The sequence below is a fragment of the Salvelinus fontinalis genome, unplaced genomic scaffold (assembly GCF_029448725.1).
Source record: "Salvelinus fontinalis isolate EN_2023a unplaced genomic scaffold, ASM2944872v1 scaffold_0756, whole genome shotgun sequence".
Lineage (NCBI taxonomy): Eukaryota > Metazoa > Chordata > Actinopteri > Salmoniformes > Salmonidae > Salvelinus > Salvelinus fontinalis.
Genome location: NW_026600965.1, coordinates 69,781 through 85,683, shown reverse-complemented (window position 1 = coordinate 85,683; position 15,903 = coordinate 69,781). Strand labels below are relative to the sequence as shown.

The 15,903-nt window shown below is 42.6% G+C and overlaps 1 protein-coding gene across 1 annotated transcript in view; it reads right to left on the bottom strand.

The window, feature by feature from the left end:
- Window positions 1–555: 555 nt before the first annotated feature.
- The window catches only part of LOC129847195 (vascular endothelial growth factor receptor 3-like), a gene marked incomplete at both ends in the record, with an annotated part of 73,710 nt that continues 58,362 nt past the window's right edge, over window positions 556–15,903 (bottom strand). The window contains 4 exons of the mRNA XM_055915017.1: window positions 556–784; window positions 2,260–2,390; window positions 2,992–3,100; window positions 6,458–6,593. Coding sequence (XP_055770992.1) covers window positions 556–784; window positions 2,260–2,390; window positions 2,992–3,100; window positions 6,458–6,593 — 605 coding nt within the window. The remainder of the gene's footprint in view (window positions 785–2,259; window positions 2,391–2,991; window positions 3,101–6,457; window positions 6,594–15,903) is intronic.

Genomic DNA, 15,903 nt, shown 5'->3' with positions numbered 1-15,903 from the left:
CAGTGTTTCTCTCACCTTTAACCGATATGTATTTGAGTAGACAGTGTGTCTCTCCCCCTCACCTTTAACCGATATGTATTTGAGTAGACAGTGTGTCTCTCCCCCTCACCTTTAACCAATATGTATTTGCGTAGACAGTGTTTCTCTCACCTTTAACCGATACGTATTTGAGTAGACAGTGTTTCTCTCACCTTTAACCGATATGTATTTGAGTAGACAGTGTGTTTCTCCCCCTCACCTTTAACCGATATGTATTTGAGTAGACAGTGTGTCTCTCACCCTCACCTTTAACCGATATGTATTTGAGTAGACAATGTTTCTCTCACCTTTAACCGATACGTATTTGAGTAGACAGTGTGTTTCTCCCCCTCACCTTTAACCGATACGTATTTGAGTAGACAGTGTGTTTCTCCCCCTCACCTTTAACCGATATGTATTTGAGTAGACAGTGTGTTTCTCCCCCTCACCTTTAACCGATATGTATTTGAGTAGACAGTGTTTCTCTCACCTTTAACCGATATGTATTTGAGTAGACAGTGTTTCTCTCCCCCTCACCTTTAACCGATATGTATTTGCGTAGACAGTGTTTCTCTTGGCTCCTCCTGTTCTGAACCTCACAGACATAGTTCCCTTCGTCCTGTAGTGTGATGCTAGCTATAGTCATCTCCAGAACCCAGCTGTTAGACCGCTCCTGATAGGTCAGTTGTCCATCCAGGCGGTCAGCGTACAGGTGGACACTATGACAGTCAAGCTCCAGGGGTTTACCACTCTCATCCTGTAGCGCCTAGAGAGAGAGAGAGAGAGTGAGAGAAGAGTGAGAGAGAGAGAGAGAGAGAGAGAGAGAGAGAGAGAGAGAGAGAGAGAGAGAGAGAGAGAGAGAGAGAGAGAGAGAGAGAGAGAGAGAGAGAGAGAGAGAGAGAGACACAGAGAGAGACACACAGAGAGAGAGACAGAGAGAGAGAGACAGAGAGAGAGACAGAGAGAGAGAGACAGAGAGAGAGAGAGAGAGAGAGAGAGAGACACACAGAGAGAGACACACAGAGAGAGACACAGAGAGAGAGACAGAGAGAGAGAGACAGAGAGAGAGAGAGAGAGAGAGAGAGAGAGAGACAGAGAGAGACACACAGAGAGAGACACAGAGAGAGAGAGACAGAGAGAGAGAGACAGAGAGAGAGAGAGAGAGAGAGAGAGAGAGACACAGAGAGAGAGAGAGAGAGACAGAGAGAGACACAGAGAGAGAGACAGAGAGAGAGAGACAGAGAGAGAGAGAGAGAGAGAGAGACACAGAGAGAGACAGAGAGAGAGACACAGAGAGAGAGACAGAGAGAGAGAGAGAGAGAGAGAGACAGAGACAGAGACAAAAAGTCAGTCTTCCTGTTCTACTAGCCTGGGTCCCAGATCGGTTTTGTGTTGTCTTACCAAAATCCATCAACGAGTTTATTGTCAAAACAGCACAAACAGATTTGAGACTTGTTTAACCAAATTAAACAAGTTTCAAGGACGAAGCTGTGCTTGTATTCCTTATTCAGTGTACCCTTCCTCTACTTGTGGGTCTAGTCTGTACCAGGTGAGTTGTTACCTGTGGGTCCAGTCTGTACCAGGTGAGCTGTTACCTGTGGGTCCAGTCTGTACCAGGTGAGCTGTTACCTGTGGGTCCAGTCTGTACCAGGTGAGCTGTTACCTGTGGGTCCAGTCTGTACCAGGTGAGCTGTTACCTGTGGGTCCAGTCTGTACCAGTTGAGCTGTTACCTGTGGGTCCAGTCTGTACCAGGTGAGCTGTTACCTGTGGGTTCAATCTATACCAGGTGAGCTGTTACCTGTGGGTCTAGTCTGTACCAGGTGAGCTGTTACCTGTGGGCTCAATCTGTACCAGGTGAGCTGTTACCTGTGGGTCTAGTCTGTACCAGGTGAGCTGTTACCTGTGGGTCCAGTCTGTACCAGGTGAGCTGTTACCTGTGGGTTCAATCTATACCAGGTGAGCTGTTACCTGTGGGTCCAGTCTGTACCAGGTGAGCTGTTACCTGAGGGTCCAGTCTGTACCAGGTGAGCTGTTACCTGAGGATTCAGTCTGTACCAGGTGAGCTGTTACCTGTGGGTCCAGTCTGTACCAGGTGAGCTGTTACCTGTGGGTCCAGTCTGTACCAGGTGAGCTGTTACCTGTGGGTTCAGTCTGTACCAGGTGAGCTGTTACCTGTGGGTTCAGTCTGTACCAGGTGAGCTTTTACCTGTGGGTCCAGTCTGTACCAGGTGAGCTGTTACCTGTGGGTCCAGTCTGTACCAGGTGAGCTGTTCGTAGGTGTAGTTGTCAGCGATGCAGCTTAGCGACACCTCCTCCTGCTCCAGAGGTTCCTCAGACGGACCCAGCTCTACACTGAAACCTTCTGGGATAGCTGGAGGAGGGAGGGGGGAGGGAGGAGGGAGGGAGGGAGGGAGGGAGGGGGGGGGGGGAGTTAGAGAGATTTTTTTGTTATGATTTTGAAGGCTCTATGGTTCAAAATGTTTTTGTTTTTTAACTATTACACAAACTATTAGTACTACTATTACAAAACGGCAGATCTATTTATTAATGTATATACAGTATAGTGCATATTACTGTACAGTACTTATTAATGTATATACAGTACAGTGCATTTTACTGCAAAGTACTTAGTGATGTATATACATTATCATACATATTACTGTACAGTACTTATTGATGTATATACATTATAGTGCATATTACTGTACAGTACTTATTGCTGTATATACAGTATCATACATATTACTGTACAGTACTTATTAATGTATATACATTATAGTGCATATTACTGTACAGTACTTATTGCTGTATATACAGTATCATACATATTACTGTACAGTACTTATTACTGTATATACAGTATCATACATATTACTGTACAGTACTTATTACTGTATATACAGTATCATACATATTACTGTACAGTACTTTGGATGCTAAACCAAGAGAAGGAAATGAGTTGAAATACTCACTGGTCACATAGAAGTATATCAGCCTTTGGTCTTTACCCACTTTGTTGTCAGCAGAACATTTATACATGACTGATACACTGGCGTTCTGGATCACCAGCCTGCTGACTATCTAGAGAGGAGAGGGGAGAGGAGAGGACAGGAAAATATAAACATTAAAAAACAAACGTTCTGCATCACCAGCCTGCTGACTATCTAGACAGGAGAGGAGAGGGAGGAGAGGAGAGGCAAGGCGAGGTGAGATGAGGGGAGGGGAGGGGAGGAGAGGGGAGGGGAGAGGAGAGGAGAGGAGAGGAGAGGCGAGGCGAGGCGAGGCGAGGCGAGGCGAGGGGAGGGGAGGGGAGGGGAGAGGATGGGAGGGGAGAGGAAGGCTGCTGACTATCTAGACAGGAGAGGAGAGGGAGGAGAGGAGAGGAGAGGCAAGGCGAGGTGAGGCGAGGGGAGGGGAGGGGAGGGGAGGGGAGGGGAGGGGAGGGGAGAGGAGAGGAGAGGAGAGGAGAGGAGAGGCGAGGCGAGGCGAGGCGAGGCGAGGCGAGGCGAGGGGAGGGGAGGGGAGGGGAGAGGATGGGAGGGGAGAGGAGAGGAGAGGAGAGGGAGGAGAGGAGAGGCGAGGGAGGAGAGGAGAGGGAGGAGAGGAGAGGAGAGGAGAGGAGAGGAGAGGAGAGGCGAGGCGAGGCGAGGCGAGGGGAGGGGAGGGGAGGGGAGGGGAGGGGAGGGGAGGAGAGGGGAGGGGAGAGGAGAGGAGAGGGAGGAGAGGAGAGGCGAGGCGAGGGGAGGGGAGGGGAGGGGAGAGGATGGGAGGGGAGAGGAAGGCTGCTGACTATCTAGAGAGGAGGACAGGTTTACATACAAACATGGTTTTCATACTAAATAAATCTACTACTACGTTGAAAGTGCTGAACAGGGAAGGAAGACGGCTTTTAAATGTTTTATTATGAATTGAAGTGGTTTTTACTGGACTAGACAACTGACTGGGACTTTGAACCCTGACCTGGAATACACACTCAATCAATCCACTAGTGTTTACTCTGGTTCTGGTTGTCCTGGTTGTCCTGGTTGATTCCATGCTACTCTGGTTCTGGTTGTCCTGGTTGATTCCATGCTACTCTGGTTCTGGTTGTCCTGGTTGTCCTGGTTGATTCCATGCTACTCTGGTTCTGGTTGTCCTGGTTGATTCCATGCTACTCTGGTTCTGGTTGTCCTGGTTGATTCCATGCTACTCTGGTTCTGGTTGTCCTGGTTGATTCCATGCTACTCTGGTTCTAGTTGTCCTGGTTGATTCCATGCTACTCTGGTTCTGGTTGTCCTGGTTGATTCCATGCTACTCTGGTTCTGGTTCTGGTTGTCCTGGTTGATTCCATGCTACCCTGGTTCTGGTTCTGGTTGTCCTGGTGTGGCTGTGTTTTGATGGTTGATGAGAACACGGTCTCTATAGAAGTTGACGTGACTCAAACCTTTCCGCTGCCACTCCCTCACAACAGGAACTGACCTCACAGGTGTGACCCACAACAGGAAGTGTGCTATGTGTGTGTGTGTGTGTGTGTGTGTGTGTGTGTGTGTGTGTGTGTGTGTGTGTGTGTGTGTGTGTGTGTGTGTGTGTGTGTGTGTGTGTGTGTGTTTATTCCCATTCCCCTCAGGAAGTGTGCTCAGGAAGAGGGTTCAAAATATTTCTGATGTGGAATTGGAACACTTGCCCTCTCTTCTCTCTGTCACACGGATCACTGTCACACAGGACACTGAGGTAGAAATACTGTCACACAGGACACTGAGGTAGAAATACTGTCACACAGGACACTGAGGTAGAAATACTGTCACACAGGACACTGAGGTAGAAATACTGTCACACAGGACACTGAGGTAGAAATACTGTCACACAGGACTCTTAGGTAGAAATACTGTCACACAGGACACTGAGGTAGAAATACTGTCACACAGGACTCTTAGGTAGAAATACTGTAACACAGGACACTGTTTGGGACACTTAGGTAGAAATACTGTCACACAGGACATTGTTTGGGACACTTAGGTAGAACTACTGTCTCACAGGACACTGTTTGGGACACTTAGGTAGAAATACTGTCACACAGGACACTGTTTGGGACACTTAGGTAGAAATACTGTCACACAGGACACTGTTTGGGACACTTAGGTAGAACTACTGTCACACAGGACACTGTTTGGGACACTTAGGTAGAACTACTGTCACACAGGACACTGAGGTAGAAATACTGTCACACAGGACACTGAGGTAGAAATACTGTCACACAGGACACTGAGGTAGAAATACTGTCACACAGGACACTAAGGTAGAACTACTGTCACATAGGACACTGAGGTAGAAATACTGTCACACAGGACTCTGAGGTAGAAATACTGTAACACAGGACACTAAGGTAGAAATACTGTCACACAGGACACTAAGGTAGAAATACTGTCACACAGGACACTGAGGTAGAAATACTGTCACACAGGACACTAAGGTAGAAATACTGTCACACAGTTCACTGTTTGGGACACTTAGGTAGAACTACTGTCACACAGGACACTAAGGTAGAACTACTGTCACACAGGACACTGTTTGGGACACTTAGGTAGAAATACTCCAGTTCCGGGTTAGGGACACTTATATAAAGAGTTTTTCTGCCAACTAGACTAAGGGACTATCTTCCTGTTCTAAGCTTTACTAAATCATCAATCTCTGATTATAAATTGGTGTAAAATTCAGTTTAAAGCGGAAAGCAACCAAAATAAATCTACTACCTACTAAATCCTAATTGGAAACTTGATCAGAATTATAGCCTACAATAATATAATAACATGGTTATGATTCAACATTCAGACCACATTCAGACCACATTCAGACCACATTCAGACCACATTCAGACCACATTCAGACCACATTCAGACCACATTCAGACCACATTCAGACAACATTCAAACAACATTCAGACCACATTCAGACCACATTCAGACCACATTCAGACCACATTCAGACCACATTCAGACCACATTCAGACCACATTCAGACCACATTCAGACCACATTCAAACCACATTCAGACCACATTCAGACCACATTCAGACCACATTCAGACCACATTCAGACCACATTCAGACCACATTCAGGCCACATTCAGGCCACATTCAGACCACATTCAGACCACATTCAGACCACATTCAGACCACATTCAGACCACATTCAGACCACATTCAGACCACATTCAGACCACATTCAGACCACATTCAGGCCACATTCAGACCACATTCAGACCACATTCAGACCACATTCAGACAGCATTCAAACAACATTCAAACAACATTCAAGCAACATTCAGACAACATTCAGACAACATTCAGACAACATTCAGACAACATTCAGACCACATTCAGACCACATTCAGACCACATTCAGACCACATTTGTAGTATTGTTAAATGTTGTAAACGTCTGTGCAGGGAGTGAGAACCAACCTTCTGCCTCCCGTCCACCACTTCGACTGACGCCTCGATGTTTTCTATTTTATTCACGGCGTTCTGCGAGTCCAGGTCCTGCCAGTTCTGACAGTCTGAGACGCTGTCGCTACGCCCTTTACGATCCCTCCGACTCCTACAAAACACAAAACACAACGACATAGTCTTTCACCACGGCCCATTGGCACCCTATTCCCTATATAGTGCACTTCTTTTAGGGTCGATTGATTGATTGACAGATTCTTAAAGGTAAAACAATTTGTAGAATTTAAAACAATGTTAAAAGCACAAAGAAACCCCCAGAGGATGACGGGGCGATAGATGTGGTCCTCGGTGTAGAACAGGACTAAACGAAGAGCACACATTTTGGGAACCATCCAATGTTCCAGTCATTTCCATACGTTTACATGGTCGGTCATTTACCAGACTCTCTCATCGACGTACAGTTAGCGCATGCAGCTAAGTAAAGACCACCACACGTCACAGTCATTGCTGGTAACTTTCCTCAATAAATAGGGTATCAGAAAACCATCCAACCTGTCCTTTGACCAGGGCTCAAATGCCACCCTGTTTCCCTACGTAGTGCACTATGTGATCAAAAGGAGGGCACTACATAGGGAATAGGGTGCCGGTTGAGACGCAGGACCCTGTTTCAGTCGTTGTCATGCATAGTGTGCTGTGGTGGTGGAGTGAACAGAGGAGAAAACAGAAGCACATCAACATCAAACAGGACATCTCTGAGACATTAATCTATGAGACACATCTATGAGACACATCTCTGAGACACATCTATGAGACAATAATCTATGAGACACATCTCTGAGACATTAATCTATGAGACACATACATGAGATATTAATCTATGAGACATTAATCTATGAGACATTAATCTATGAGACATTAATCTATGAGACACATCTATGAGACACATCTCTGAGACATTAATCTATGAGACACATACATGAGATATTAATCTATGAGACATTAATCTATGAGACATTAATCTATGAGACAATAATCTATGAGACAATAATCTATGAGACATTAATCTATGAGACACATCTATGAGACATTAATCTATGAGACAATAATCTATGAGACAATAATCTATGAGACATTAATCTATGAGACACATCTATGAGACATTAATCTATGAGACACATACATGAGACGTTAATCTATGAGACATTAATCTATGAGACATTAATCTATGAGACATTAATCTATGAGACACATCTATGAGACACATCTCTGAGACATTAATCTATGAGACACATACATGAGATATTAATCTATGAGACATTAATCTATGAGACATTAATCTATGAGACATTCATCTATGAGACATTCATCTATGAGACATTAATCTATGAGACACATATATGAGACATTAATCTATGAGACACATCTATGAGACACATCTATGAGACACATACATGAGACGTTAATCTATGAGACACATCTATGAGACACATACATGAGACGTTAATCTATGAGACACATCTATGAGACACATCTATGAGACACATCTATGAGACACATCTATGAGACACATCTATGAGACACATCTATGAGACACATCTATGAGACACATCTATGAGACAATAATCTATGAGACATTAATCTATGAGACAGTAATCTATGAGACACATCTATGAGACACATCTATGAGACACATCTATGAGACACATCTATGAGACAATAATCTATGAGACATTAATCTATGAGACACATCTATGAGACACATCTATGAGACACATCTATGAGACATTAATCTATGAGACACATCTATGAGACACATCTCTGAGACACATCTATGAGACACATCTATGAGACACATCTATGAGACACATCTCTGAGACACATCTATGAGACACATCTATGAGACACATCTATGAGACACATCTCTGAGACATTAATCTATGAGACACATACATGAGACACATCTATGAGACACATCTATGAGACATCTATGAGACATTAATCTATGAGACACATACATGAGATATTAATCTATGAGACATTAATCTATGAGACATTAATCTATGAGACACATCTCTGAGACACATCTATGAGACACATCTATGAGACACATCTATGAGACACATCTATGAGACACATCTCTGAGACACATCTATGAGACACATCTATGAGACACATCTATGAGACACATCTATGAGACACATCTCTGAGACATTAATCTATGAGACACATCTATGAGACACATCTATGAGACACATCTCTGAGACACATCTATGAGACACATCTATGAGACACATCTATGAGACATTAATCTATGAGACACATCTATGAGACACATCTCTGAGACACATCTATGAGACACATCTATGAGACACATCTATGAGACACATCTCTGAGACAATAATCTATGAGACAATAATCTATGAGACATTAATCTATGAGACACATCTATGAGACATTAATCTATGAGACAATAATCTATGAGACAATAATCTATGAGACATTAATCTATGAGACACATCTATGAGACATTAATCTATGAGACACATACATGAGACGTTAATCTATGAGACATTAATCTATGAGACATTAATCTATGAGACATTAATCTATGAGACACATCTATGAGACACATCTCTGAGACATTAATCTATGAGACACATACATGAGATATTAATCTATGAGACATTAATCTATGAGACATTAATCTATGAGACATTCATCTATGAGACATTCATCTATGAGACATTAATCTATGAGACACATATATGAGACATTAATCTATGAGACACATCTATGAGACACATCTATGAGACACATACATGAGACGTTAATCTATGAGACACATCTATGAGACACATACATGAGACGTTAATCTATGAGACACATCTATGAGACACATCTATGAGACACATCTATGAGACACATCTATGAGACACATCTATGAGACACATCTATGAGACACATCTATGAGACACATCTATGAGACAATAATCTATGAGACATTAATCTATGAGACATTAATCTATGAGACACATCTATGAGACACATCTATGAGACACATCTATGAGAAAATAATCTATGAGACATTAATCTATGAGACACATCTATGAGACACATCTATGAGACACATCTATGAGACATTAATCTATGAGACACATCTATGAGACACATCTCTGAGACACATCTATGAGACACATCTATGAGACACATCTATGAGACACATCTCTGAGACACATCTATGAGACACATCTATGAGACACATCTATGAGACACATCTCTGAGACATTAATCTATGAGACACATACATGAGACACATCTATGAGACACATCTATGAGACATCTATGAGACATTAATCTATGAGACACATACATGAGATATTAATCTATGAGACATTAATCTATGAGACATTAATCTATGAGACACATCTCTGAGACACATCTATGAGACACATCTATGAGACACATCTATGAGACACATCTATGAGACACATCTCTGAGACACATCTATGAGACACATCTATGAGACACATCTATGAGACACATCTATGAGACACATCTATGAGACACATCTCTGAGACATTAATCTATGAGACACATCTATGAGACACATCTATGAGACACATCTCTGAGACACATCTATGAGACACATCTATGAGACACATCTGTGAGACATTAATCTATGAGACACATCTATGAGACACATCTCTGAGACACATCTATGAGACACATCTATGAGACACATCTATGAGACACATCTCTGAGACATTAATCTATGAGACACATCTATGAGACACATCTCTGAGACACATCTATGAGACACATCTATGAGACACATCTCTGAGACATTAATCTATGAGACACATACATGAGATATTAATCTATGAGACATTAATCTATGAGACATTAATCTATGAGACATTCATCTATGAGACATTCATCTATGAGACATTCATCTATGAGACACATATATGAGACATTAATCTATGAGACACATCTATGAGACATGAATCTATGAGACACATCTATGAGACACATCTATGAGACAGATTTATGAGACAATAATCTGAGACAATCATCTATGAGACAATAATCTATGAGACACATCTATGAGACATTAATCTATGAGACACATCTATGAGACAATAATCTATGAGACACATCTATGAGACAATAATCTATGAGACAATAATCTATGAGACAATAATCTATGAGACACATCTATGAGACAATAATCTATGAGACACATCTATGAGACATTAATCTATGAGACAATAATCTATGAGACACATCTATGAGACATTAATCTATGAGACAATAATCTATGAGACAATAATCTATGAGACAATAATCTATGAGACAATAATATATGAGACATTAATCTATGAGACATTAATCTATTAAACAATAATCTATGAGACATTAATGTATGAGACACATCTCTGAGACACACAGGGAATATGGTGCCATTGTGTCCTGGTTGAAGGATATGTTGGACGGTTCACTGATAGATGACACACACTCAGCGATACACTTTAAACACGAGCGGAGCGACGTCCCTCACAGGCGAGACAATGTTTCTACTGTGTAATGAGAAGCAATGAAATTTAGCATTTGTATCATAACCAAAATATGTGTGGAAACTCATCGCAGCTCAAATGAGACATGAAATTAGAAACCCCATTATGAGTCCTTTGTGGGTGAAATGCGGCGCACAGAAGCACAGAAAATAATCAGATTCATCAGCAACGACTGAGGTCTGTCCCTTTAGCTAAACCTATGACATCTATGAGACACATCTATGAGACACATCTATGAGACACATCTCTGAGACACATCTCTGAGACACATCTATGAGACACATCTATGAGACATTAATCTATGAGACACATCTATGAGACACATCTCTGAGACACATCTATGAGACACATCTATGAGACACATCTATGAGACACATCTCTGAGACATTAATCTATGAGACACATCTATGAGACACATCTCTGAGACACATCTATGAGACACATCTATGAGACACATCTCTGAGACATTAATCTATGAGACACATACATGAGACACATCTATGAGACACATCTATGAGACATCTATGAGACATTAATCTATGAGACACATACATGAGATATTAATCTATGAGACATTAATCTATGAGACATTAATCTATGAGACACATCTCTGAGACACATCTATGAGACACATCTATGAGACACATCTATGAGACACATCTCTGAGACACATCTATGAGACACATCTATGAGACACATCTATGAGACACATCTATGAGACACATCTATGAGACACATCTCTGAGACATTAATCTATGAGACACATCTATGAGACACATCTATGAGACACATCTCTGAGACACATCTATGAGACACATCTATGAGACAATAATCTATGAGACACATCTATGAGACACATCTCTGAGACACATCTATGAGACACATCTATGAGACACATCTATGAGACACATCTCTGAGACATTAATCTATGAGACACATCTATGAGACACATCTCTGAGACACATCTATGAGACACATCTATGAGACACATCTCTGAGACATTAATCTATGAGACACATACATGAGATATTAATCTATGAGACATTAATCTTTGAGACATTAATCTATGAGACATTCATCTATGAGACATTCATCTATGAGACATTAATCTATGAGACACATATATGAGACATTAATCTATGAGACACATCTATGAGACATGAATCTATGAGACACATCTATGAGACACATCTATGAGACAGATTTATGAGACAATAATCTGAGACAATCATCTATGAGACAATAATCTATGAGACACATCTATGAGACATTAATCTATGAGACACATCTATGAGACAATAATCTATGAGACACATCTATGAGACAATAATCTATGAGACAATAATCTATGAGACAATAATCTATGAGACACATCTATGAGACAATAATCTATGAGACACATCTATGAGACATTAATCTATGAGACAATAATCTATGAGACACATCTATGAGACATTAATCTATGAGACAATAATCTATGAGACAATAATCTATGAGACAATAATCTATGAGACAATAATATATGAGACATTAATCTATGAGACATTAATCTATTAAACAATAATCTATGAGACATTAATGTATGAGACACATCTCTGAGACACACAGGGAATATGGTGCCATTGTGTCCTGGTTGAAGGATATGTTGGACGGTTCACTGATAGATGACACACACTCAGCGATACACTTTAAACACGAGCGGAGCGACGTCCCTCACAGGCGAGACAATGTTTCTACTGTGTAATGAGAAGCAATGAAATTTAGCATTTGTATCATAACCAAAATATGTGTGGAAACTCATCGCAGCTCAAATGAGACATGAAATTAGAAACCCCATTATGAGTCCTTTGTGGGTGAAATGCGGCGCACAGAAGCACAGAAAATAATCAGATTCATCAGCAACGACTGAGGTCTGTCCCTTTAGCTAAACCTGGTGTTACCTTTTGAAGTACGCCGGTGTCGTGACTGGTGTGAAACAGACATTACAGGGGTTTCTGCTATCTCTTTGGTACTATTTTCACAAGTATTTGTTCAAATTTCACAAACTGTCACATTTTGACCTTAGTTCCTTTTTTAGTGTCTTTATTTTAGTTTGGTCAGAGCGTGAGTTGGGGTGGGCATTCTATGTTGTTTTTCTATGTTTTGTTCTGTTGTTCTGTTTCTATGTGTTTGGCCTAGTATGGTTCTCAATCAGAGGCAGGTGTTAGTCGTTGTCTCTGATTGGGAACCATATTTAGGTAGCCTGTTTTCTATTGTGTTTTGTGGGTGGTTGTTTCCTGTGTCTGTGTCTGCACCATACGGGACTGTTTCGATTTTCGTTTGTTCATTCACTTTGTTATTTGTGTTTTTATAGTGTTCAGTTTTATATATTAAAATGGACACTTACCACGCTGCAAATTGGTCCGATATCTCTTACTCCTCGTCAGAAGAAGAGGAAAGTCATTACACAAACTCAACACAGATCATGAAAAAGGCTGTGTTAAAGAATAAAATAAAAACTTTAAAGCACATTTTCACCAGACCCTAATCAGTGTTTTATCTAGAAATATATTTTATATAAAGTAATTGCCTTTCACAATGCAATGCTCACAATACTTTTCATTTCATCTCATTCTATTGTCATCACTAAATCCAACTGCGCTCAATGGTTAACCAATTATCCGTTTGGTAAACCTATAGATTGTTAACTTGTTTGTCTACTCTATATGGATTTGGAGAACTAGAGAAATAAAATGTGTTGGTAAAGTATAAACATTTAAATGACATGCATGATACATAATAACCACGCATAATGACTACTCATTATTGTTAATTGATTTCACCTCATTATTGCGAATTGATTTCACCTCATTATTGTTAATTGATTTCACCTCATTATTGTTAATTGATTTCACCTCATTATTGCTAATTGATTTCACCTCATTATTGGGAATTGATTTCACCTCATTATTGCTAATTGATTTCACCTCATTATTGCTAATTGATTTCACCTCATTATTGCTAATTGATTTCACCTCATTATTGCTAATTGATTTCACCTCATTATTGCTAATTGATTTCACCTCATTATTGCTAATTGATTTCACTTCATTATTGGGAATTGATTACACCTCATTTCTAATTGATTTCACCTCATCATTGCTAATTGATTTCACCTCATTATTGCTAATTGATTTCACATAGTGCTCACCACAATTGATCACCATGTAAAAGAGGGTGTGGTAACACTTGACATGTCTTCCAACATGGAGCAGATAGACAGCAAGGGAGAGGAAGAAGCCAAAGAGCTCCTGGACAAGGAGCCCCTCAGAGAGATGGGCATGGGCCCCGTCAAAGAGTTGGGTATGGGCCCCGTCAAAGAGTTGGGTATGGGCCCCGTCAAAGAGGTGGGAATGGGCCCCGTCAAAGAGGTCTAAGAGGTGGGAATGGGCCCCGTCAAAGAGGTCTAAGAGGTGGGAATGGGTCCCGTCTAAGAGGTGGGCATGGGCCCCGTCAAAAGAGGTCAAAGAGGTGGGCATGGGCCCCGTCAGAGAGATGGGCATGGGCCCCGTCAAAAGAGGTCTAAGAGGTGGGAATGGGCCCTGTCAAAGAGGTCTAAGAGGTGGGAATGGGCCCCGTCTAAGAGATGGGCATGGGCCCCGTCAAAGAGGTGGGAATGGGCCCCGTCAAAAGAGGTGGGCATGGGCCCCATCAAAGAGGTCAAAGAGGTGGGCATGGGCCCCGTCAAAGAGGTCAAAGAGGTGGGCATGGGCCCTGTCAAAGAGGTGGGCATGGGCCCCGTCTAAGAGGTCTAAGAGGTGGGCATGGGCCCCGTCTAAGAGGTCTAAGAGGTGGGCATGGGCCCCGTCAAAGAGGTCTAAGAGGTGGGAATGGGCCCCGTCAAAGAGGTCTAAGAGGTGGGAATGGGCCCTGTCAAAGAGGTGGGCATGGGCCCTGTCAAAGAGGTCAAAGAGGTGGGAATGGGCCCTGTCAAAGAGGTAGGCATGGGCCCTGTCAAAGAGGTCAAAGAGGTGGGCATGGGCCCTGTCAAAGAGGTGGGCATGGGCCCTGTCAAAGAGGTCAAAGAGGTGGGAATGGGTCCCGTCAAAGAGGTCTAAGAGGTGGGAATGGGCCCTGTCAAAGAGGTCTAAGAGGTGGGAATGGGCCCTGTCAAAGAGGTCTAAGAGGTGGGAATGGGCCCTGTCAAAGAGGTCAAGAGGTGGGAATGGGCCCCGTCAAAGAGGTGGGAATGGGCCCCGTCAAAGAGGTCAAAGAGGTGGGAATGGGCCCCGTCAAAGAGGTCAAAGAGGTGGGAATGGGCCCCGTCAAAGAGGTCAAAGAGGTGGGCATGGGCCCCGTCAAAGAGGTGGGCATGGGCCCCGTCAGAGAGGTGGGCATCGGCCCCGTCAGAGAGTGGGGATGGGCCCCGTCAGAGAGGTCAAAGAGGTGGGCATGGGCCCCGTCAAAGAGGTGGGCATGGGCCCCATCTGAGAGGTAGGCAAGGGCCCCGTCAGAGAGGTGGGCATCAGCCCCGTCAGAGCGGTGGGCATCAGCCCCGTCAGAGCGGTGGGCATGAGTCCTGTCAAAGAGGTCAAAGAGGTGGGCATCAGCCCCGTCAGAGCGGTGGGCATCAGCCCCGTCAGAGTGGTCAAAGAGGTGGGCATCAGGTTTTGAATGAAAGACTGGCAGCATTTGACCAGTTAGAGTTGTGTACTAAGAAAATGAACCACAAACTTGTGAAAATAGTACCAAGGCGATAAAAAAAATACACACAAACACAAAAGTTGTACGATGATGTACACAGGATGTACGATTGAGGACTTCCTGATGAGGATGAACTCTGGGAAGTGTGTTGTGGTGTTATTCTACTGGCTGATGTCACTACTGTTCTACTGACTGATGTTA